This window comes from Phyllobates terribilis, unplaced genomic scaffold (assembly GCF_046119375.1).
Source record: "Phyllobates terribilis strain yellow unplaced genomic scaffold, ASM4611937v1 Scaffold_8__6_contigs__length_399053987, whole genome shotgun sequence".
Lineage (NCBI taxonomy): Eukaryota > Metazoa > Chordata > Amphibia > Anura > Dendrobatidae > Phyllobates > Phyllobates terribilis.
The window spans coordinates 375,424,918-375,450,623 of NW_027362768.1; the positions used below are offsets into that span (position 1 = coordinate 375,424,918).

General features: G+C 46.7%; 1 protein-coding gene across 1 annotated transcript in view; it reads left to right on the forward strand.

The window, feature by feature from the left end:
* Positions 1-4,580: 4,580 nt before the first annotated feature.
* SLC6A6 (solute carrier family 6 member 6) overlaps positions 4,581-25,706 on the forward strand; it is a 35,006-nt gene continuing 13,880 nt past the window's right edge. The window contains exons 1-4 of the mRNA XM_073644982.1: positions 4,581-4,755; positions 22,076-22,312; positions 23,202-23,336; positions 24,390-24,624. Of these exons, the coding sequence (XP_073501083.1) occupies positions 22,084-22,312; positions 23,202-23,336; positions 24,390-24,624 (599 nt within the window). The 5' untranslated portion in view covers positions 4,581-4,755; positions 22,076-22,083. The remainder of the gene's footprint in view (positions 4,756-22,075; positions 22,313-23,201; positions 23,337-24,389; positions 24,625-25,706) is intronic.

Consider the following 25,706-nt stretch of genomic DNA (forward strand, 5'->3'; position numbering starts at 1 on the left):
TCACACCGCAGCTCCTCCTCCGTCAGGCGATGTACATGCAGGGCGTAGGGTCCTTTGGCACACTTGTGCCGGGTGAAGGTGACCTCGTCCCCTACGTACAGGTCACGACCTCTGTGTCCCTCCGGCAGATGGCTTTCTACGTCTCTGCGTGTGACAAAGACGTCGCCGGGGGTATGATGGTCTTTTATGAAGCCCCACCCATGCTGCAGGTTGAATTTAATCACAGTCCCGGTGGTACGGGGACCATGAGCTGCATGGGGGTTCCTCCTGGTCCGGCTCTTCTGCTCCGCGCTCCTTATCTGTGCTTGCTGTTCCCGGACCCGCCTCTCTCTCCGCTCCTTCTCGAAGACCCCGAGCTGCTGGCGGCAGCACTCTGCACGCTCCGCTGCGGCCGCCCGAGTCTCCTGAGTGAACCCCATGAGGTCTCCTCCGGTGGGGTCCCACTCAAACTGTGCCTCCTCTAGCGGGGGCTGGGTCCTCCTGACGGGCTTCGGAACCGGAATCAGGGGTTCATCTAGGGGTCTTTCTTTCCGGAGTCGGGGATGGTGAAACTCCGGTGGCCATATGAAGGGCTGCCCATCCGGGCACGTATGCTGGGCGAACAGGTCCTCACCCAGGTGCGGTACTTTAGGTGTTATGGGCGCTGTGGTGGTAGCGGCGCCCGGGTTGACCAGGCCTTGCGACCAGGCTTGGGGCACGCTAAAGGAAAAGGGCACCGTAAGAACGGCGGCGCCCGTGGTTACTCGGCCCTGCGACCAGGCTGGTAGCTCCGCGGAGGTAGGGGGCGCTGTTGGAATGGCGGCGCCCGGGTGTACTAGGCCTTGCGACCAGGCTGATGGTATTTCCTGCTTTGCCGCGCTCAGGGTCGAAGCGCGTGACGTCACAGGGGTTGCGGCCGCGGTTTCCGGTTGAGGCCTAGTCTGCGGCGGTGACGATGCAGCGACGGGCACGGCAGGGGGAATTTCGGGCTCTGCGACGGGGAGCTGGGGCAGGCACGCGGTTTCCCGGCTCGGGGTAGAGACGTCCCCTTTACCTGCCTCCGTCCGTTCGGCTCCCTTCTCGGCGCCGTCTCCGGCCTTGAGTCCTCCTGCACCATCCTCAGAGGCGGTCTGTCTCCTCGTCTCGGGTGGCGTGCTCCGCTGACGGGTTTTGGTCCGCTGGGCCATCTCTCGGCTCCACTCCGCCAACGTCTCTCGCTGCACCCGGGCCATCCTCCGTGCGAGGCCCTCCAGCGCAGTCTGTGCACACTCCCGGTCTCGGGGGAGCTGTGCCAGGACCTCCACTAGGCCTAGTGGGGTTGTGGCTTGTAGCAGGCTCCTGACCACTGGGTCGGTGCTGCCTGACTCTCCCTCCATCTCCGGGTAGGCTCTCTCTGGACTCCTCTCCAGACTTCTTGTCTCCGGGTGCGCTCTCTCCAGACTGCTCCAGGCGACACCCATCTTTGCTCTCTTGTTCTGTCTCCGCCCACATTGAGGGTGGTCCCGGGGCAACTTTGTGATTGTCAGTTCCAGGGGCAGTTCTCTTACGCTGATGGACACTTCCAGCATCACAGTCTCTGTTGGTGGGCGCGGTTTCCGCTTTTGGCGCCATTCTTCGACCTGGCCCACGATGGGAGGTGGCCTCTTGCCACCCTCTGGCACGCCCATAATGGCGTCCGCTCTTCCAAGGCGGGAAATCTTTGGAAATGGCGGGAATCGTCTCCCAGTGGCGGGAAACTCCATGGATGGCGGGAAAAAGCTGCAAATGGCGGACAACCGGCGGGAAACGACCTGTGATGGGGTCCGTTGGCGGGGACCCTCCGGAACCGGCGGGAGACTTCTTTTTAAGGTAACGGTGAACTTTTCTTCAGGCACGCAGTACCCGGTTGTTGCGGGCACGTAATCCTGCCGACTACGCCAAAGTTGACGCGCCCCCTGGGCCAGTGTTGTCTGGGGGATACCCGGAGCCGGATCAGATGGGGGTTGTAGTCTCCGAGTGGCGGTGACCCGGTCCGTGCCCAGGGTGTCAAGCTCAGTGTGTGGCAGTCCTACAGATGTTGCTGGATGTTCTTTAATGTCGACTACGCCACCCGTTGATTTGCGGTCACTACGGCCGCCGCTGCAGCAGGGTCCGCTGAGGCTGGTGTTGTGTGTGCAGCTCAGGTAGTATAACCCCCAACGGGAGGGGTATAGCCTCAGGGGGTCAGTTGCAGAGGATGGTGGTTGTGGTGGTGCAGTGAGAGTGGTAATAAGACTCCGAGTCGGCTTGTGCAGTTCAGGGTTTTACTTACTGCTTTTGTGTTGGTCACTCCGGCCTTGAGTGACCACCCGAGCCGTGCTGCGTCCACCAGGTCCTGGACTCGGCCAACCCCCAGGTGATTCTGGAGCGTGGTCCTGAGCTCCCTTTCTGACTTGTCCTTCTCTCTGGCCTTCCCCACCAGGGATCCACCTAAGTCCGGCTCCCTCGGGCCTCTTGTTGGTAAACCCTTGTCTCTGGGTTCCCTGACCCTATTCTTGGTGTGCCTTCCGGGTGGATTTAGTGGGTGGTCGTGGCAGATCCTGCCCACGACCTCCGGTCTCTGGCTAAGGATTAGGGCCCTCCACCAGCTTGGGATCCGGTACCCTTGTGCCAACTCTTCACCCTCTGGTCTAATTTTGGGTTCTTGGAGTTCCCTCTTCTCCCCCTCTGGGTCCTTCTTTCTCCTCTCTCTCTCTCTTGGCCTTGGAGCTGGCTGAGCTGCTCTGCTTCTCTGACTCAACTCTGACAGACTGACCAAACCTCTACAAAAGACCCTGTTCTAAGATGGTTCCCACCTTATATACTCCCTCTATGTGTGAGCTCAGGTGACCAGCACCCAATGAGCTCCTAGCATTACCCAGACTGCTCCCCCTATCTGCCCCTACACTACTGGGATGTTCCACCCCCCCTCCCACTCCAGCCAGGGACAGACACTGTCGTACCTGCACATTTCTCTAGTGGGAGTACCATTGGTCTGTCCCTCGGAAATGGGATGTGTGTAGTGCATGCAGCCTACTGAGCTCAGTTCCACACTCCATCCTTACCCGGGAGTGGAATACCACACCTCTGGCTTGAGGTGTAATACCCCTGTAGCAGCCGAATCCTTAGGGTGCTACATATACATTAGGTTGGACCAGTGGGGCCGTCCTTGTATACATTAGGTTGGACCAGTGGGGCCGTCCTTGTATACATTAGGTTGGACCAGTGGGGCCGTCCTTGTATACATTAGTTCGGACCAGTGGGGCGGTCCTCGTCTACATTAGGTTGGACCAGTGGGGTCGTCCTTGTATACATTAGGTTGGACCAGTGGGGCCGTCCTTGTATACATTAGGTTGGACCAGTGGGGCGGTCCTCGTCTACATTAGGTTGGACCAGTGGGGCCGTCCTTGTATACATTAGGTGGGACCAGTGGGGCCGTCCTTGTATACATTAGGTTGGACCAGTGGGGCGGTCCTTGTATACATTAGGTTGGACCAGTGGGGCTGTCCTTGTATACATTAGGTTGGACCAGTGGGGCCGTCCTTGTATACATTAGGTTGGACCAGTGGGGCCGTCCTTGTATACATTAGGTTGGACCAGTGGGGCCGTCCTTGTATACATTAGGTTGGACCAGTGGGGCCGTCCTTGTATACATTAGGTTGGACCAGTGGGGCGGTCCTCGTCTACATTAGGAGTAGTCTGTGGAGTTTCTTTCTTTTGCATTCGTAGCTCACATACTTCAGCTGCTGACAATCAATGAAATGCTCATAGGGCAAATGTCCTGTAAGTGACAGCATTCCACAGAGTCCAAGAACGGTCTGTAAAGTGATGTGTAAGTACAACATGCAAACAAATCATAGCTTTAATCCCTGGGTCCCGGGATCACATTTATTCCAGTGGAGAGAGAGAGAGACATCGGGAGAGAAAAACTCCATCATCGGCCGATCTATCATCTCTAGAATTCCTCCGATCCTCTGTCTTGTTTGTCCGTCTGATTATCTCTGTAATCTATCAATCTCTATCCTTCAAACACTATCTCTTTCCTATCTCTCTTTCTCTATCCTAGTGAATACTTTTATGCCTAAAAATGACAAAAGTATTCTCGGAGTGATACCTTTATTGGCAAACCAGAAAAAAAAATATATATGCAAGCTTTCAGAGCACAGAGGCTCCTTCTTCAGGCTGGATTACAAATCTAACAGGGTACCACACTATAACTCTGTATTGTACATCTCTCTATCCTTATATATCTCTATCCAGCTATCTCTCTCCTCTCTCTATCCATCTATCTCTCTCTCCTCTCTCTATCTCTATCCATCTATCTCTCTCTCCTCTATCTATCCTTATATATCTCTATCCAGCTATCTCTCTCCTCTCTCTATCCATCTATCTCTCCTCTCTCTATCTCTATCCATCTCTCTCCTCTCTCTATCTCTATCCATCTATCTCTCTCTCCTCTATCTATCCTTATATATCTCTTCTCCTTCTCTCCCTTCTCCTTCTCTCTCTACATCTCTCTTTTCGCCTTTGTTTTCCTCTGCACGTGTTCTCTTCCCTTTCTCACACTTAAGCCCCGCCCTCTCTCGGTATGGCCCCGCCTCTCTTGTCAGGCCCCGCCCCCGGCGTGTGGAGGAGCCGGTGATTTTCCACCATGAGCCGCGCGCTGTCATCAGTTCTGGAGCCCGGAGCCTCCATCCAGTGATCACTGAGCAGCTCCCGGGAGCAGACCGGAGCCGGGTGAGCCGCACTGACCCTGGAGCTGGAGCACGGAGACCCCAGGTGAGTGTCAGACCTGCGGCTGGTGATGCTGAGCCCGGGGCTGCCTGCTGCTCACCGTACACTAGACTCATCATGTAACACACAGGAGCTACTGCACCCATCATCCGACACACAGGAGCTACTGCACCCACCATCCAACACACAGGAGCTACTGCGCCCACCATCCGACACACAGGAGCTACTGCGCCCACCATCCGACACACAGGAGCTACTGCGCCCACCATCCGACACACAGGAGCTACTGCGCCCATCATCCGACACACAGGAGCTACTGCACCCATCATCCGACACACAGGAGCTACTGCGCCCATCATCCGACACACAGGAGCTACTGCACCCACCATCCGACACACAGGAGCTACTGCGCCCATCATCCGACACACAGGAGCTACTGCGCCCATCATCCGACACACAGGAGCTACTGCGCCCACCATCCGACACACAGGAGCTACTGCGCCCACCATCCGACACACAGGAGCTACTGCGCCCACCATCCGACACACAGGAGCTACTGCGCCCACCATCCGACACACAGGAGCTACTGCGCCCACCATCCGACACACAGGAGCTACTGCGCCCACCATCCGACACACAGGAGCTACTGCGCCCACCATCCGACACACAGGAGCTACTGCGCCCACCATCCGACACACAGGAGCTACTGCGCCCACCATCCGACACACAGGAGCTACTGCGCCCACCATCCGACACACAGGAGCTACTGCGCCCACCATCCGACACACAGGAGCTACTGCGCCCACCATCCGACACACAGGAGCTACTGCGCCCACCATCCGACACACAGGAGCTACTGCGCCCACCATCCGACACACAGGAGCTACTGCGCTCACCATCCGACACACTGGAGCTGCTGCACCCATCAACCGACACGCAGGAGCAGCTGCACCCACCATCCGACGCACGGGAGCAGCTGCACCCACCATCCGACGCACAGGAGCTACTGCGCCCACCATCCGACACACAGGAGCTACTGCGCTCACCATCCGACACACTGGAGCTGCTGCACCCATCAACCGACACGCAGGAGCAGCTGCACCCACCATCCGACGCACGGGAGCGGCTGCACCCACCATCCGACGCACGGGAGCTACTGATTAATAATAATAATAATAATAATAATAATAATAATAATAATAATAATATTATTATACAGGAGCTACTGCACTCATCATCCAGGATATTGGTCAATATTCCCAAGTAACCTGCTTCTGCAGTAACAGAACGTACTCTTCACTGTAGATTCCCGGCAGCTCCTACAGATATAACCTGCTCTTCCCTTTACTTATGGTCAGGTACATTAATAATAATCATATAGTGTCCAATAATCCGCTGTATCTGGTGTAGCTCACCGGTACTGGTGCTTGTCTGGCCATAGAAGTGGCGAAATAAGCAGTAAATCAGCCATCTATGACAGTGCCTGGAGCCCGAGCACAGCGGTGGTGCCCTAGTTTATATATGTATACAACGTGGAGGAGCCTTATAGATATATAGATATATCCCGAGATAACCTGCTGCCCTCTTATATCAGGATCACACACTCCATTTATACATAGTATGATGACTCGCGATACCCAGCCGTCTGCTCTGTGAACACTATTACTGTAATATAAATAATATAATGACTGGTGTAATAAAATGGTGTATAAATGAGTATATAATAGTTCAGTCATAGAATGTGTAACAATACAACGTATCAGTAGACTAGTGTGTGTGTAAATGAAGTGTAGTAATAATAGTATTATATAGTAAATAGTATTATATAGTAATATACCATATTTACCATTGATGTAACCTAGTAATAAACTATGTAATGTGTAGTGATCTAACATACAGTCATGGCATAAACAGTGACATAATGTGCAAATAATATGTAATAATCTATGTAATACAATCAAGTAATAAAATATCGAAAAGTGTTAGATACAACGTTATTATTATAATGTTATTACAGTGTGACAGTGTATAATTGCATAACCTACAGCAATGTATACTGCAGAGAGATATCACCTGTAATAGTATCATGTAGCACAGTGATATAATATCCTGTATAGATTCACAGCTGTCACCGGCAGAATCTCAATATAACGGGTTACAGGTTGGGAACATGAGTCTCAGAAGCCCAACTACTAGTCCCAGATCTCTAGGTGTCCGAAAGGCTATTAATTCTTTCTGGGATTTGTACTTTCACGTCAGTGTGGACGATTATATCTTGCATTAGCATTATAGGTTTTTCGGCTGGAGATACTTTCCCCAGAGAGATGACACTTGGTGTCTGGTACAGCAGAGCTGAATTTGTCATTTGGCACAACTTTTTAGTAGGTCAACAAAATCTTGTTAATTATGAATGATGTAGTCCCAACACAACCAGATCTGCTAGATCAGTGCACAGGTGTATTCATAGCTGGAGGGTCGTCTGAAGTGATTTTTTAACTTTGCTCTTGATTAGTGAAGTGTCATGGTTCTCCTCATACGAGGAATTTGCCGCTGCTAATAGATTGGATCTTGCCCTCCGCTCTGTAGCAGAACAGATGTAGCAGAGTTGGATCCGTCATTTAACCCTTTGGGCTACATAGGTTTACAGTGCCAAGTAAAATGAGCTGTACCAAATGTCGTACTGGGCTCTGCTACATCTGCGTACAGCAGATGCAAAGTTGTGTATTGATCACTAAGTAACCGTGTATTGCTCTAATATGGGGGTTATAGTAGTGTTATACATTATTGCTATTGCATCGATGTAGCAGAGCTGAGTTTGTAAGCACGACTTCACAATTACTATCTATAGTTGATCATGTTAGCAATTTTATGATAATTGCAAAGTTGTATCTGTCACCTCAGCTCTGCTACATCAGTGTGGCACAATTCACAGTGATGTAATGATATTTCTCCTGTAGATTTCAGTTCAAATCAAGTGCATGTAAATGTTGTGGATGCAACTGAATCCATGCCGGAGCACGGAGAACAAGACGTGTCAGCCGCTCGCTGCAGCTTGTTCTGCTCAGCAGCAGCAGCAACATATTGGTGCCAAAAAGTATTTAGTAGAGTTTCGAAAAGATTCCTCCAGAAATAATTACAAATCCTAAAAATTCACTCGTTACCGAAGAGTCCCTTTAAGTGACAAATTCGGCTTTACTGCCTCCAGTGGTGGGTACAATGTAAAGTGTGAATATATACAGTACACACCAAAAGTTTGGACACACCTTCTCATTTAAAGATTTTTCTGTATTTTCATAACTATGAAAATTGTACATTCACACTGAAGGCATCAAAACTATGAATTAACACATGTGGAATTATATACTTAACAAAAAAGTGTGAAACTACTGATAATATGTCTTATATTCTAGGTTCTTCAAAGTAGCCACCTTTTGCCTTGATGACTGCTTTGCACACTTTTGGTATTCTCTTGATGAGCTTCAAGATGTAGTCACTGGAAATGGTCTTCCAACAATCTTGAAGGAGTTCCCAGAGATGCTTAGCACTCGTTGACCCTTTTGCCTTCACTCTGCGGTCCAGCTCACCCCAAACCATCTCGATTGGGTTCAGGTCTGGTGACTGTGGAGGCCAGGTCATCTGGCGTAGCCCCCCATCACTCTCCTTCTTGGTCAAATAGCCCTTACACAGCCTGGAGGTGTTTGGGGTCATTGTCCTGTTGAAAAATAAATGATGGTCCAACTAAACGCAAATCGGATGGAATAGCATGCCGCTGCAAGATGCTGTGGTAGCTATGCTGGTTCAGTATGCCTTCAATTTTGAATAAATCCCCAACAGTGTCACCAGCAAAGCCCCCCCACACCATCACACCTCCTCCTCCATGCTTCACGGTGGGAACCAGGCATGTAGAGTCCATCCGTTCACCTTTTCTGCGTCACACAAAGACACGGTGGTTGGAACCAAAGATCTCAAATTTGGACTCATCAGACCAAAGCACAGATTTCCACTGGTCTAATGTCCATTCCTTGTGTTATTTAGCCCAAACAAGTCTCTTCTGCTTGTTACCTGTCCTTAGCAGTGGTTTCCTAGCAGCTATTTTACCATGATGGCCTGCTGCTCAAAGTCTCCTCTTAACAGTTGTTGTAGAGATGTATCTGCTGCTAGAACTCTGTGTGGCATTGACCTGGTCTCTAATCTGAGCTGCTGTTAACCTGCGATTTCTGAGGCTGGTGACTCGGATAAACTTATCCTCAGAAGCAGAGGTGACTCTTGGTCTTCCTTTCCTGGGGCGGTCCTCATATGAGCCAGTTTCTTTGTAGCGCTTGATTGTTTTTGCAACTGCACTTGGGGACACTTTCAAAGTTTTCCCAATTTTTCGCACTGACTGACCTTCATTTCTTAAAGTAATGATGGCCACTCATTTTTCTTTACTTAGCTGCTTTTTTCTTGCCATAATACAAATTCTAACAGTCTATTCAGTAGGACTTTCAGCTGTGTATCCATCAGACTTCTGCACAACACAACTGATGGTCCCAACCCCATTTATAAGGCAAGAAATCCCACTTATTAAACCTGACAGGGCACACCTGTGAAGTGAAAACCATTTCCGGTGACTACCTCTTGAAGCTCATCAAGAGAATGCCAAGAGTGTGCAAAACAGTCATCAAAGCAAAAGGTAGCTACTTTGAAGAACCTAGAATATAAGACATATTTTCAGCTGTTTCACACTTTTTTGTTAAGTATATAATTCCACATGTGTTAATTCATAGTTTTGATGCCTTCAGTGTGAATGTACAATTTTGATAGTCATGAAAATACAGAAAAATCTTTAAGTGAAAAGGTGTGTCCAAACTTTTGGTCTGTACTGTAGATTATGTACATACACGATTCTCACTGCCTGCACAGAATGTATACACTGTGTATGTATATAAATATATACTTGGATGCTGACAGTGAACTTACAGTTCCACGCACTGGATCCTAAATCGCTATATTGACCCGCCATGATACCGGCTGCAGGAGGAGCTGCTGCTTAGAATGATTTTTTTATGAATGATGTCTTTGAGAAAAACATGGCTGCCGTTCAATATATAGTTTTTGAAGCACTACAATGGCCGAACACACCCATTGTAGTCAATGGGAACGTTCACCTCTACGTATTTTATTTTTTTTCTCTCTAGATCATAATGTTCGCAAAAATATAAATCAATGGGTGTATTGTAAAACTTTCCATCAGACTCACTTTGCAATAAATACTACAAAGACTGTATATTAGTTAGTATTGATTAAGAGAGTTTTGGGGACAATGACTGATCTTTGGGGACCTGTCCAACCCTTTCTCATTGATCACATTATAAATATAGCTGTGGTCATGGAGTTTACTAGATCAACTAGGCCTCAAACTGCTGTAGTTAAGCTGTTGTCCATAGCAACCAATCAGATTCCAGATCTCATTTTTCTAGTGCAGGTCTGAAAATGAAAGGAGGGATTTCATTGGTTCATGAGGCCCATTGTACGGTATACTCACATTTGATGTTAATGAGGTACAGGCTGAGTATATGAACCAATCAGATTCTAGCTCGAATAGAAAATGAACGGAGGGATCTGATGAGTCCATTTGATTGTATAGGTGAAGCTTGGAATTTTTTTTTTCTGCATATGAGAATAACAGATGTCGCCCTGATGGTAAAAATGGAAACATGGACCAAAAATCGATAACAAATGGTCCACATGCAAAAAATACCCATCTGAATGAGGCCATAGAATTGATGTGAGCAGAGTAGGAGTGGATATGGTGTCTGGCCGCCATTTTTACCCGATCCACTCATGGTTTACAGTTTGGGATAAGGCTTAATTGGCGCTATCAGTGCGCCACATTTTGGAAAGGTTTAAATAATCAAAATTTGTTTGCGAATCGTGTGAAATATCTTTGTCACAATGTGCCTTTGGTTGTCACCAGTCGTTATTAATTTAAGTGGGAATTTACACATGATCCAACATTTAGCCCCATGAGTTTAACCCCTTCCAACCATCCGTACACGCCATCCACCCCAGATGTCGGCTGTGTTATACAGCTAGCGCCTGCCTCTAAGTGTTCGTTCACACATCTGTCCCATTCTCACCCGGAAAATTTAGACCAGTGGAATCCGTTTGGTTTACCTTTTTTCATGCGAGTCTGCGATTATTTTCTCGGCTCACATCCATATGATGTGCCTATGCAATGCGTTTTTAACATAATCTTTTACATAATATAATACTCTATGTAAATTAAAGCTAGTTGTCAAAAATAATAAAGCAATCTTGTATAAAGTGATAGATGATAGAAAGATATTAGATATAGAATAGATAGATATACTGTCTAATGGTGTAGATATATAATTTCACAACCCCCCTTCAAATTATAAATAGGGATAAGCGGACCTGTGCAAGTTCGATTCTGGTATCAGAACTGTACTTGAACCAGAGCCCGAACCCCATTGAAAACAATGGGGACCCAAACTATTGAGCTGCAAAACTTTCTTTCTTTTCTCTTTCCTCTTCTTATTCTCTCTTTCCTCTTCTTATTCTTATTCTCTCTTTCCTCTTCTTATTCTTATTTTCTTTCTTTCCTCTTCTTCTTCTCTTTCTTTCCTCTTCTTATTTTTCTTCTTTCTTCTTATTTTTCTTCTCTCTTTCCTCTTCTTATTCTTCTTCTCTCTTTCCTCTTCTTCTTCTCTCTTTCCTCTTCTTCTTCTCTCTTTCCTCTTCTTCTTCTCTCTTTCCTCTTCTTCTTCTCTCTTTCCTCTTCTTCTCTCTTTCCTCTTCTTCTTCTCTCTTTCCTCTTCTTCTTCTCTCTTTCCTCTTCTTCTTCTCTCTTTCCTCTTCTTCTTCTCTCTTTCCTCTTTCTTCTTCTCTCTTTCCTCTTTCTTCTTCTCTCTTTCCTCTTTCTTCTTCTCTCTTTCCTCTTTCTTCTTCTTCTCCTCTCTTTCCTCTTTCTTCTTCTTCTCCTCTCTTTCCTCTTTCTTCTTCTTCTCCTCTCTTTCCTCTTTCTTCTTCTTCTCCTCTCTTTCCTCTTCTTCTTCTTCTTCTCCTCTCTTTCCTCTTCTTCTTCTTCTCCTCTCTTTCCTCTTCTTCTTCTCCTCTCTTTCCTCTTCTTCTTCTTCTCTCTTTCCTCTTCTTCTTCTTCTTCTCCTCTCTTTCCTCTTCTTCTTCTTCTTCTCCTCTCTTTCCTCTTCTTCTTCTTCTTCTTCTCCTCTCTTTCCTCTTCTTCTTCTTCTTCTCCTCTCTTTCCTCTTCTTCATCTTCTTCTCCTCTCTTTCCTCTTCTTCTTCTTCTTCTTCTTCTTCTTCTCCTCTCTTTCCTCTTCTTCTTCTCCTCTCTTTCCTCCTCTTCTTCTTCTTCTTCTTCTCCTCTCTTTCCTCTTCTTCTTCTTCTTCTCCTCTCTTTCCTCTTCTTCTTCTTCTTCTCCTCTCTTTCCTCTTCTTCTTCTTCTAATCCTCTCTTTCCTCTTCTTCTCCTCTTTCTTCTTCTTCTTCTTCTTCTTCTTCTTCTTCTTCTTCTTCTCCTCTTCTCTTTTCTTTCTTTCCTCTTCTGCTCCTCTTTCCTCTTCTGCTCCTCTCTTTCCTCTTCTCTTTTCTTTCTTTCCTCTTCTGCTCCTCTCTTTCCTCTTCTCTTTTCTTTCTTTCCTCTTCTGCTCCTCTCTTTCCTCTTCTCTTTTCTTTCTTTCCTCTTCTCTTTTCTTTCTTTCCTCTTCTGCTCCTCTCTTTCCTCTTCTCTTTTCTTTCTTTCCTCTTCTGCTCCTCTCTTTCCTCTTCTCTTTTCTTTCTTTCCTCTTCTGCTCCTCTCTTTCCTCTTGCTTTTCTTTCTTTCCTCTTCTGCTCCTCTCTTTCCTCTTCTCTTTTCTTTCTTTCCTCTTCTGCTCCTCTTTCCTCTTCTGCTCCTCTCTTTCCTCTTCTCTTTTCTTTCTTTCCTCTTCTGCTCCTCTCTTTCCTCTTCTGCTCCTCTCTTTCCTCTTCTGCTCCTCTCTTTCCTCTTCTGCTCCTCTCTTTCCTCTTCTGCTCCTTTCTTTCCTCTTCTGCTCCTTTCTTTCCTCTTCTGCTCCTTTCTTTCCTCTTCTGCTCCTCTCTTTCCTCTTCTGCTCCTCTCTTTCCTCTTCTGCTCCTCTCTTTCCTCTTCTGCTCCTCTCTTTCCTCTTCTGCTCCTCTCTTTCCTCTTCTGCTCCTCTCTTTCCTCTTCTGCTCCTCTCTTTCCTCTTCTGCTCCTCTCTTTCCTCTTCTGCTCCTCTCTTTCCTCTTCTGCTCCTCTTTCCTCTTCTGCTCCTCTCTTTCCTCTTCTGCTCCTCTCTTTCCTCTTCTGCTCCTCTCTTTCCTCTTCTGCTCCTCTCTTTCCTCTTCTGCTCCTCTCTTTCCTCTTCTGCTCCTCTCTTTCCTCTTCTGCTCCTCTCTTTCCTCTTCTGCTCCTCTCTTTCCTCTTCTGCTCCTCTCTTTCCTCTTCTCTTTTCTTTCTTTCCTCTTCTGCTCCTCTTTCCTCTTCTGCTCCTCTCTTTCCTCTTCTCTTTTCTTTCTTTCCTCTTCTGCTCCTTTCTTTCCTCTTCTGCTCCTTTCTTTCCTCTTCTGCTCCTTTCTTTCCTCTTCTGCTCCTCTTTCCTCTTCTGCTCCTCTCTTTCCTCTTCTCTTTTCTTTCCTCTTCTGCTCCTCTTTCCTCTTCTGCTCCTTTCTTTCCTCTTCTGCTCCTTTCTTTCCTCTTCTGCTCCTTTCTTTCCTCTTCTGCTCCTTTCTTTCCTCTTCTGCTCCTTTCTTTCCTCTTCTGCTCCTCTCTTTCCTCTTCTGCTCCTCTCTTTCCTCTTCTGCTCCTCTCTTTCCTCTTCTGCTCCTCTCTTTCTTCTTCTGCTCCTCTCTTTCTTCTTCTGCTCCTCTCTTTCCTCTTCTGCTCCTCTCTTTCCTCTTCTGCTCCTCTCTTTCCTCTTCTGCTCCTCTCTTTCCTCTTCTGCTCCTCTCTTTCCTCTTCTGCTCCTCTCTTTCCTCTTCTGCTCCTCTCTTTCCTCTTCTGCTCCTCTCTTTCCTCTTCTGCTCCTCTCTTTCCTCTTCTGCTCCTCTCTTTCCTCTTCTGCTCCTTTCTTTCCTCTTCTGCTCCTTTCTTTCCTCTTCTGCTCCTCTCTTTCCTCTTCTGCTCCTCTCTTTCCTCTTCTGCTCCTCTCTTTCCTCTTCTGCTCCTCTCTTTCCTCTTCTGCTCCTCTCTTTCCTCTTCTGCTCCTCTCTTTCCTCTTCTGCTCCTCTCTTTCCTCTTCTGCTCCTCTCTTTCCTCTTCTGCTCCTCTTTCCTCTTCTGCTCCTCTCTTTCCTCTTCTCTTTTCTTTCTTTCCTCTTCTGCTCCTTTCTTTCCTCTTCTGCTCCTTTCTTTCCTCTTCTGCTCCTTTCTTTCCTCTTCTGCTCCTTTCTTTCCTCTTCTGCTCCTTTCTTTCCTCTTCTGCTCCTTTCTTTCCTCTTCTGCTCCTCTCTTTCCTCTTCTGCTCCTCTCTTTCCTCTTCTGCTCCTCTCTTTCCTCTTCTGCTCCTCTCTTTCCTCTTCTGCTCCTCTCTTTCCTCTTCTGCTCCTCTCTTTCCTCTTCTGCTCCTCTCTTTCCTCTTCTGCTCCTCTCTTTCCTCTTCTGCTCCTCTCTTTCCTCTTCTGCTCCTCTCTTTCCTCTTCTGCTCCTCTCTTTCCTCTTCTGCTCCTTTCTTTCTTCTTCTGCTCCTCTCTTTCCTCTTCTGCTCCTTTCTTTCCTCTTCTGCTCCTCTCTTTCCTCTTCTGCTCCTCTTTCCTCTTCTGCTCCTCTTTCCTCTTCTGCTCCTCTCTTTCCTCTTCTCTTTTCTTTCTTTCCTCTTCTGCTCCTCTCTTTCCTCTTCTCTTTTCTTTCTTTCCTCTTCTCTTTTCTTTCTTTCCTCTTCTGCTCCTCTCTTTCCTCTTCTCTTTTCTTTCTTTCCTCTTCTGCTCCTCTCTTTCCTCTTCTGCTCCTCTCTTTCCTCTTCTGCTCCTCTCTTTCCTCTTCTGCTCCTCTCTTTCCTCTTCTGCTCCTCTCTTTCCTCTTCTGCTCCTTTCTTTCCTCTTCTGCTCCTTTCTTTCCTCTTCTGCTCCTTTCTTTCCTCTTCTGCTCCTTTCTTTCCTCTTCTGCTCCTCTCTTTCCTCTTCTGCTCCTCTCTTTCCTCTTCTGCTCCTCTCTTTCCTCTTCTGCTCCTCTCTTTCCTCTTCTGCTCCTCTCTTTCCTCTTCTGCTCCTCTCTTTCCTCTTCTGCTCCTCTCTTTCCTCTTCTGCTCCTCTCTTTCCTCTTCTGCTCCTCTCTTTCCTCTTCTGCTCCTCTCTTTCCTCTTCTCTTTTCTCTCTTTCCTCTTCTCTTTTCTTTCTTTCCTCTTCTGCTCCTTTCTTTCCTCTTCTGCTCCTTTCTTTCCTCTTCTGCTCCTTTCTTTCCTCTTCTGCTCCTTTCTTTCCTCTTCTGCTCCTTTCTTTCCTCTTCTGCTCCTTTCTTTCCTCTTCTGCTCCTTTCTTTCCTCTTCTGCTCCTTTCTTTCCTCTTCTGCTCCTTTCTTTCCTCTTCTGCTCCTCTCTTTCCTCTTCTGCTCCTCTCTTTCCTCTTCTGCTCCTCTCTTTCCTCTTCTGCTCCTCTCTTTCCTCTTCTGCTCCTCTCTTTCCTCTTCTGCTCCTCTCTTTCCTCTTCTGCTCCTCTCTTTCCTCTTCTGCTCCTCTCTTTCCTCTTCTGCTCCTCTCTTTCCTCTTCTGCTCCTCTCTTTCCTCTTCTGCTCCTCTCTTTCCTCTTCTGCTCCTCTCTTTCCTCTTCTGCTCCTCTCTTTCCTCTTCTGCTCCTCTCTTTCCTCTTCTGCTCCTCTCTTTCCTCTTCTGCTCCTCTCTTTCCTCTTCTGCTCCTCTCTTTCCTCTTCTGCTCCTCTCTTTCCTCTTCTGCTCCTCTCTTTCCTCTTCTGCTCCTCTCTTTCCTCTTCTGCTCCTCTCTTTCCTCTTCTCTAATTATAAACTTGCACCCTTTAGTGCCTTTCAAATGGAGTTAATTGTCCAGCTTATTAGGCTTGTTTAACTTAATAATAATTAAATAAATGCAAAGATGATCTGCCCCCCCTATTTTTGTTAACCAGCAAAGGTAAAGCAGACAGCTGAGAGCTGATCTTATTAGGCTGTGAAGGTCCCCGATTATTGGGCCCAGCCTCAAAATACCAGCCAGCAGCTGCCCCAGAAGTGGCACATCCATTAAATGCTCCAAATCTGTCGCTTTGCCCGGCTGTTCCCAATTGCCCCAGTGCGGTGGTAATTGGGGTAATGGTAGTTGGAGTTGAAGACAGCTGTGAATTGTCCAAAAACACAGCTGACATCAAGCCCTGGTGTACTAACCCAGTACTAAAAATAAAAGCACATACACTAAAATACTTTATTTAAAAAAACACTCCCCGACTCTCCTCACAGTGCAATCACAGGGTGTCATGGTCACCGCCATCTTTGCACACAGGCTGGCCTTAATATAAGATTGCACATTTCACTATGTACTTGCAGTGCGCAGTGCAAGCGTTTGATTGCAGGTTCAAGTCTCAGGTAAAATAAAAAATCATAAGTTTATCCTCCCACCTTTTCCCAATGCAAAAATAAAGAAATGAAGCATACTTGGCATCGCCGCAAGCACAAAAGCCGATTCTTGAAAATATTAAATTATGACATAAAAGAAAACGGAAACACCAGAGTTAATGTTGTACCCTAAAATGGTATCAATAGAAATTACAGGTTGTTGTGCAAAAATGACAAGACAGTTTTGGGTTATTTATTTTTTTTTTTTTCACAATTTTTTTCTGAATTTTTTTTGTAACCACTAAAGTATAAATGTGGTATTAGTGGTATCCCTGTAATCTTACTGACCTGGAAAATCATGCCGCCATGTCATTTTTTACCGCACAATGAACGCTGCAAAAACATAATCCTAGAAGCGATGGTGGAATTGCATTGTGCACATGACATTTTTCACATTTAAAGTCAAATAAAAAATAAAACCATACAAAAAGGAAATAAAAAAAAGCCCTCATACGGCTATGTCAACGGAGACGTATAACAAGTTATTAGAAAAAGGAGATTGAGGATTCAGAGTAGACCGCGCTGCTGTATAAAGGACGCCGTTCTGGAGTGGAATAGCAATTTTGTACTTTTTATTTTTATGCGTTTTGTACTCGCACCGAGCTCTTTGTCAAAAACAAACTATACAACAAGTTATGGCTCTTTAATGAAAGCGAAAGAACAAAAACATACATTTGCCTGGTTGGAAAGGGAATTTTCACGCTATTTAGGCCTGTGTCCCCGGTAGTCGTCCGGAGCCGACCAGCGATGGTTCATTTTCCGCAGATTACTTTCTAATCTATTGTGCATTCGCCAATTTGTGTGTGAATTTGAGGTAAAAAGATGCGATGACGATGAGGATTAGACGCTCGTCTCTCCTCAGCAGGAGACGTAGAGCCATGTACAGGAGCGAGGAGGACGCTGCTGGGAAGAGACGCAGGAAGCGATAACGCCATAATGGCTGTGACGCTTCCCACAGCTTCCCCGTCTGTCATCGGCTGCTTTACATTTTTATTGTTATGTTTAGATGTCTGTGTATTGGCGACAACAGGTGCGACCAGTGCATGCGTTGTCATGGAAACCACAGCTTTCTCCCACTCATTGCCATTTTCAATCATGGCTCCCACACAGAGAACAGTATATTCCGTCGCGGCGGCGGCGGCCGATTCATCTAACCAGTGAATGCTTAATCATTGTAACATGAAAAGTTCTGCAGCGATTCTTCATCTTTTATTTTTTTTTATCTCTGCTTGCTGTTGGTGAATGAAAGCGTTTGCGTGGTTGAATACTTCACACAGCGGAGGGTTTGTTGCACTTGTATCCGGTATTGACCGAGCACCAGCAGTTTGGACTTTTCTCTGGATTATAAAGAAGAACATTTCCATTTACTGACTACAAGCAGGGTTCTTAAAAATGTTTCATTATTGACACAAAGTCTGTTGGAAAGATGCAGAACTTTTCAGCATAGTTGAAAAGAGTTCATAGAGTTCTCTGAAATAGTCGGCCCCTTTAAGTGAAGGTCACACCAAGTGTCACTGTGTCACCTTTCACCCCAGCCTCCACTTCCTCCTACAAGGTTATGGGTCTGTCAAAATGAAAGAAAAATACCAATAAAATATCAGCTGATTTAGATAGAATCGGGAAGTGGTTTCTATATTTCTGCACTACATGCGGCTCATCTGTGTGCGCCGGGCTGGAAATTTCCATTAGACTTTACAGTGAACCCTTATAATTCTTGAATAAAATGATTAGAATTTAATAAGTGAGTTCTGGGGACAATGACTGATCTATAGGGACGTGTTCGGCCCTTTATCAATGCTTAAAATACACATAAAGCTGTGGCCATAGGAGTATACATGATCGACTAGGCCTCAGGGATGAAACTTGCTGTTGCTTAGGTGTTGCCCATAGCAACCAATCAGATTCAAGCTTTTTTTCCCCCTAATACAGGTTAGAAAATGAAAGAAGTGATCTGATTGGTTGATGATCAAGATTTTGTTTCCATGGAAATTAATGATAATTTGGACATTTACTGATATCTGTTAGAAGAAAAAGGCAGAAATGTAAATTTTAACATCCACTCTTCTATTGTAGCAGGACGCATTGTATATTGTTTATCCATGGTGCCAAATGGTGTCTATATTAATCAGACATAATGAGTCTTAAAGAGGCAGTCCATGACATCTGCTGATGCTTTAGGCTGAATTCAGACATCCATGTTTCACATTTATATATGGACCGCCATGCCGGACTGACCACATAGCAGTCTCATAGGTGTATATGAGGCTTTTCTATTGAGCAGGGCTAAAGAGTGCTGTGTACTCTATATCCGCCTTCTACTCGCTCCACTGTGAAAATGGACATAGGGGCCGATATACAGCCATAGGCGGTTACAAAAACTACACTATCTATGTTAAAATTACATAATAGAATAATTGGCCACTTTTTTTGTTAGCTTGCAGAACAATCCCTTTAATTTTACAGCACTAGATTTATGCACTTGGTTATGTCACAGCACAATAATAATGCACACAGTGGTGTCACCGCACAATAATAATGCACACAGTGGTGTCACCGCACAATAATAATGCACACAGTGGTGTCACCGCACAATAATAATGCACACAGTGGTGTCACCGCACAATAATAATGCACACAGTGGTGTCACAGAACAGGGATAATGCACACAATGATGTCACAGTACAGGGATAATGCCATCAGTGATGTCACAGCACAATAATAATTCACACAGTGGTTTCAGAGTACAGGGATAATGCAGATAATAATGTCACAGTACAGGGATAATGCAGATAGTGATGTCAAAGTATAGGGATAATGCACGCATTGATATCACAGTACAATAATAATTCACACAGTGGTGTCACAGTACAGGGATAATGCAGATAATAATGTCACAGTACAGGGATAATGCAGATAGTGATCTCACAGTACAGGGATAACGCTCGCAGTGATGTGAGTACAGGGAGTACAGGGATAATGCAGATAGTGATGTCAAAGTATAGGGATAATGCACGCAGTGATGTCACAGTACAATAATAATGCACACAGTGGTGTCACAGTACAGGGATAATGCAAATAGTGATGTCAGTACAGGGATAATGCAGATAGTGATGTCACAGAACAGGGATAATGCAGATGGTGATGTCAAAGTATAGGGATAATGCACGCAGTGATGTCACAGCACAATAATAATGCACACAGTGATGTCACAGCACAATAATAATGCACACAGTGATGTCACAGTACAATAATAATGCACACAGTGATGTCACAGCACAATAATAATGCACACAGTGATGTCACAGCACAATAATAATGCACACAGTGATGTCACAGCACAATAATAATGCACACAGTGATGTCACAGTACAATAATAATGCACACAGTGGTGTCACAGTACAGGGATAATACACAGTAATGTCACAGCGCAATAATAATGCACACAATGATGTCACAGTACAGGGATAATACACACAGTGATGTCACAGCACAATAATAATGCACACAATGATGTCACAGTACAGGGATAATACACACAGTGATGTCAGAGCACAATAATAATGCACACAGTGATGTCACAGCACAGGGATAATGCCCGCAGTGATGTCAGAGTACAGGGATAATGCCCGCAGTGGTGTCGCAGTACATGGATAATACACGCAGTGGTGTTGCAGTACAGGGATAATGCCCGCAGGGGTGTTGCAGTGCAGGGATAATGCCCGCAGTGGCGTCGTAGTGCAAGGATAGTGCCCGCAGCAGCGTCGTAGTGCAAGGATAATGCCCGCAGCGGCGGCGCAGTGCAAGGATAATGCCCGCAGCGGCGTCGCAGTGCAAGGATAATGCCCGCAGCGGCGTCGCAGTGCAAGGATAATGCCCGCAGCGGCGTCGCAGTGCAAGGATAATGCCCGCAGCGGCGTCACAGTGCAGGGTAATGCCGGCAGTGGGTGTCAGACTATAGGGATAATGCCCGCAGCGATGCCACACTGCAGGGATAATGCACGCAGCGATGTCACAGCATGATGTCATGCTGTCGGCTCTTTAGATACGGTCGGATTTCACCTTTTCATGAACTTCTGCTTTATTGCAGCTGGATAATGACATGATATATAAAGAACAAGTCTATGTGGCGGTTAACTCTGTTCGCCGTCTCGCCTGCTGTCATAGACAGATTAGGTATTATCAATATAATATGATGGCAGAGGGCGTATACCGGAGTATTAATCCCTGCTCACCAGAGCACCCAGTAGGTTGTTGACGCTTTGTGGAAGAGCTGATGTTTGCCGCTGGTTCTACCACTTTATACCACCAGTGATGTCATGATGACATCATCTGTGTTAGCCCTCCTATAGTTTGTATTGAGGCGCTGGTATCAGTTATCAGCTTCATTATACGCGTCCTGGCTGCAGAAGGGTTAACACATCGGATAACTTTTCGCTCATTACTTCACGACGTAATCATAATTAAGGAACATTTCTTTTGCTGTTGGGTTATTTGTGTAGAAACATCATTAAAAGATAATTGTGACCCTGGAGATGTGAAGGTGCAGGTGCAGAGCCGCCTCGCACGGAAGAGACGGAGAAAAATCTGCAGGTGACCGGCAGCCATGTTGTATCATACACCGCGGTGCTCATCATTCTTTCTTGTGTAGCGAATTCCAGTATTGCACAGATTTTCCTGGTAGATCTGACGGATAATCTGCATCTCAAGGAGAAATTGGTAGATGTTTGAGTATACCGGCTGTGATTGGTGAAAGGCAAAAAAAACAGTGTCACACTTTCTTAGCCCATTAAGCACGCTGCTGTTTTGGGCTGTAACCTTTATTTTTAGTCAATGGGGCTGCGTGAGGGCTTCTTCATTACAGATTTTATGACGTGCGTCCTATTAGGACCTGCGTATAGTAAGGTCTAGTTGTACCAAGATGGCAGACCTGGGGCTTTTCCATTATGGAGGAAAAATGTGTTTAAGGTAGATTCACACAACTGGCAGCTTTATCGATGTATATAAGGAGCCCTCACCCGGTATAAACCACTCAGACAGCATAAATGGCATCTAAGGGGTTAACCAGCCATGGTCGGCGTTCTCTCTGATCCTGGCCCTTCATCAGGAGCTCAGTAGTGTATTTTATCTGTCTCTGCTACAGCCGAATACAGACTGTAAAGTAAGGTTATGGGATTGCTTTATGAGACCGGTGGGGGAAGGGGGACTGACAACCACTCCCAGCAGATTATTTTCTGACGACAGTAGTTGTCACTTTTCAAGCCCAGTTGGGACGAAGTGAGCGAGCACCATTCATCCCCATCACAGCAGAGAAAGGGTTAATGTCGGCGGCGTTGGAAAATAAATCTGTTTCTTGCCCCCTGTGGCATTATCTGGGCATGGAGGGCACTGACTCCTTGAGTCATTATGTTACGCACCAGGGGTGAGTCACAGAGGAGCAGATGCCTCCTCGCCAACGGCTTTCAGGAGGGGGTGGGATGTTCATGCTTGGAGGGTCTTGTCCATTCCAGAAACCCCCTTCACTTTTCAATCAAACACTTTATAGACTTCTGGTATTAGTCAAGAGCAAAACTGCAGCGAGACATGCGCCACAGTGTGCATGTGTTCTTGATGGGGAGAGGGGCCTCATTACGCATAAGAGTCGTCAGATCATGCAATGTTACATTTTGAATGCAGCTCTGGGTGTGACTGGAGCATAATCCTGAGGTGCGGGTACGAGGTGCTGGGGTCCGACCTCGGTGTCACCTGCCCTCGTGCCCTTCATGTCTGTTCTTCACCGCCTTTCTCTGTTAGGTACAAAGATGTCCAACAAGGAAAAACTGCAGTATCTGAAGGACTTTCACAAAGACATCCTAAAGCCGTTTCCAGGCAAGAGCCCTGGGACCCGACCGGAGGATGAGGCGGATGGGAAGCCCCCACAGAGGGAGAAGTGGGCCAGCAAGATCGACTTCCTGCTGTCAGTGGCCGGAGGCTTCATCGGCCTCGGCAATGTGTGGAGGTTCCCGTACCTCTGCTATAAGAACGGTGGAGGTGAGTGACCGCGCGTCCTACACGTATGCTATGGTCTCGCTGTCAGTATAAGGGGTCTTATATTGATTGTATCCATTGCTGTAACTGAAGAACAGACCCCGTGCTGCTCTCACAGCTGAATCTTGTTCCATTGTGTCAGTGCAGTTGCTTTTTCGCCTGGGACTACACGACGACTTTAGCCGTGAGACCGGTTGCATCGCAGCATAACGCAGGTGAATTTTGGTCTCTATGGTGCTGCGACTGCCACAAGCAAATGATAAAAAGTGGGAACCAATTGGATTTTTTGGGCGACTTACTTGTGACCTTGCGACCTATGTCACGGCCAAAGTTGCTGTGTAGTCCCAACCTTGGCTTCAAGTCCACAGAAGGAAAATGAGCTGTGATGTATTTTATGTACAGAGCATTCCCTAGACTGATACATTGTAACAAACTGCAGCTGTGTGAGTAGGACTGGGTCACAATGGGTTCCTATTCACTGACAGCAAACGGTGAGAACTCGCATGCAATGTATGATAAGTTAGGCAATTTTCCAATATACTTCCTTTAGGCATTCACTAAAGTTTTCAGGATCTCCTCTTGCTGTCATTCAGAATGTATCTGTAAATCTCTCCTGTCTCGTACAATGGACACGGCGGTGCAGGACTCGTTAGAAGATGTAGCTCCGATAACTGTACTGTAAGGAGCCGTGCGCTGGTGCTTGTCCTCAGGTCAGCACCTCCTGCCTCTCTGCTCTGACAGTTCAGTGTTATCATAGGGACATTAGGTCTTATAGCAGTGACTTCTTACTGAAGGAAATCTAGAAACTATTTTATTTTCTTGTACTTTTTCTTCCTGGTTATTTGAAGCAGCTCCGGTAACTACTGACTCCATTCTGCTGCTTTTTTTACAGGTGCTTTTTTAATCCCGTATTTCATCTTCCTGTTTGGGGGTGGGTTACCTGTGTTCTTCCTGGAGGTTGTTTTAGGACAGTTTACATCGGAGGGTGGAATCACCTGCTGGGAGAAGATCTGTCCAATCTTCACAGGTAGGAACACCTTGTACCGCAGCAATGGCAGCCATTGTTCTGATCCTCAGGCCCATGTCGTGACTGCAAAATCCTATACTAATGTGACAGACACTTGGGGTACAGAATAATGCCGCTGACACTCTGGGGGCGCAGGGTGGCGCCGCTGACACTCTGGGGGCGCAGGGTGGCGCCGCTGACACTCTGGGGGCGCAGGGTGGCGCCGCTGACACTCTGGGGGCGCAGGGTAGTGACCCTTGTTATCTATATTTTAACGATTGGAGGATATGAGGATATTTCCTTATATCTTGTGAGAGATTCTTGCTATAGATTTAGATTCCAGATCTATAAGATCCTGCGGACATTACAGTAGTGATGGGATTACGCCTGTCTGGTTGAGAGCAGAGCTGTGCTATAATATTACAGGGCCTGTGCCAGGACGATGGCTTATTCTGTGCCTGGCATGTGTCTGCAGCTCCTTAGTCGGGGATGATATGCTGAGAGCCGGGGCCCCAGACAATGACGGGGACAGTGTTCTGTATACAAACAATACACAAAACTTTATACAAACGAGATGAAAGGGGCAGAAGGCCGGATGTGGAAGTTAGGGCCGCAATTTATAAAAAAGGTCGCGTGAAAGTTTGTGTATTTGGATGTATGTATACTGGAGTGTGTGCTTGTGTGTAATGCTGTATATAGTGTATATGGGGTATGTGCATGTATTGATGCCTAGAGCTCTCCAGAAATAGTGAAGCCCAGACCTTGTTCTCAAGAAAGGTGAGACCTGTAGCTATGGGATAAGCCAGAAATGCCGGACATAGGAATACCCGTTATCTCTGCACTTGTGACACTTCTGCTTCTCGCACTTCTCCCTTTCGGGTGTCACGTCCATGTGGGAGTCCTGTTGGATGCGGCCACTATGTGGAGTAACAATAGTCCCTTATGCTGCAGGATATATGTGTAGCGTCACCTCATGCCCAGTGATCCCTGCCAAGGGCACCACGTGATCTATACAATGTATCTCCATGTACATCTCCTGTATTTACAGCCGCCTCTGTGTTTCCTCCGCTCCAGGAATCGGATATGCCTCTATCGTCATCGTGTCTCTCCTCAACGTCTACTACATTGTCATCCTGGCCTGGGGGGTCTATTACTTGTTCCAGTCTTTCCAAAGTCAGCTGCCGTGGGCCCTATGCCACCAGTCGTGGAACACCCCGACCTGCGTGGAGGACACGTTCCGGAAGAACAGGACCACGTGGTTGTCACTGAACTCCACCAACTTCACCTCCCCGGTGACAGAGTTCTGGGAGTGAGTACCGGCGCGGAGGCCGATGTACGGGGCAGTTATATAGGGGAAGACCATAAAAGATGTCTGTAACAATCGGGTTTCTCTCTGCGGAACATCTTTTCCAATTGTTGCAGAGATCCTAAACCAATCATTATGCGCCAAGAACAAAACTGGGAGCATTATAATAATAATTACACTCAATTTCCCACCTTTCTAATAGACTTGATTTCAATATCTCACTGTTTTCAAGATGCCTGCCCCTGCTTGCTGCCAGTGAATGGAGACTCATCGTTCGTCCTAAGTTCTCGCCTTTGAAGAAGCCATGTATTTGTGGCAGAACCATGTTTCATATTAGTCACGTTCATTGACAGCAAGCAGAAATCTTGAAAATGGTGATGAATTCAAACACAGCTGGGCTCCACCTCTGTCTAGGGATACAGTAGTATGGTAGCTGGGGTCGTATAAGTAGACGAGCGTGGCTTTCAAGAGCCCAGAAAGTAATGACCAACCCCTTTAAGAGTATTTTACTATAATTTTGGTCTCTGTGAATAAATTATGTTACAGGACTGTTGCAATCTCATAAGATGATGGCATATTGTGAGGGTCAGTGGTGGTCTGACCTTTGTCACCTGGACTAATCCTGAGAATGATGGTGCTGCATTATTGGTGAACTCTTGGTCCTTATCTCATTTTTTTGCATCCCCACCCTTGTTCCTGGCCACACACTGCTCAGCTGAGAGACCGGGGTGCCGTCATTTAGAGAAAAATGAGATGGGGGCACAATTAAAAATTTAGGATCCTTAAGAGCCCCATAGGTCAGCCTCCACCGATCATGTCCTAGTAATATTCCACCATTAAAGATGTTTTCCACTACCGGGATTGGATAAAGTATAAAAAAAAAAAATATCAATACTTACCTCTTGGAGCGGCGCCGGTGCTCTGCTCTCTGTCCTGTATCCCCCGCCAGTCTGGTGACATGAACACTGTTCTACTCGGACATAACTGTGAAGGCTGCAGTCGATCAGCTGCTGATGGGCTGCAGCAATCACACAACATTTTCAATTTCATGAGACCGGTGGGGGACACTGGCTGTGAGCAGAGCA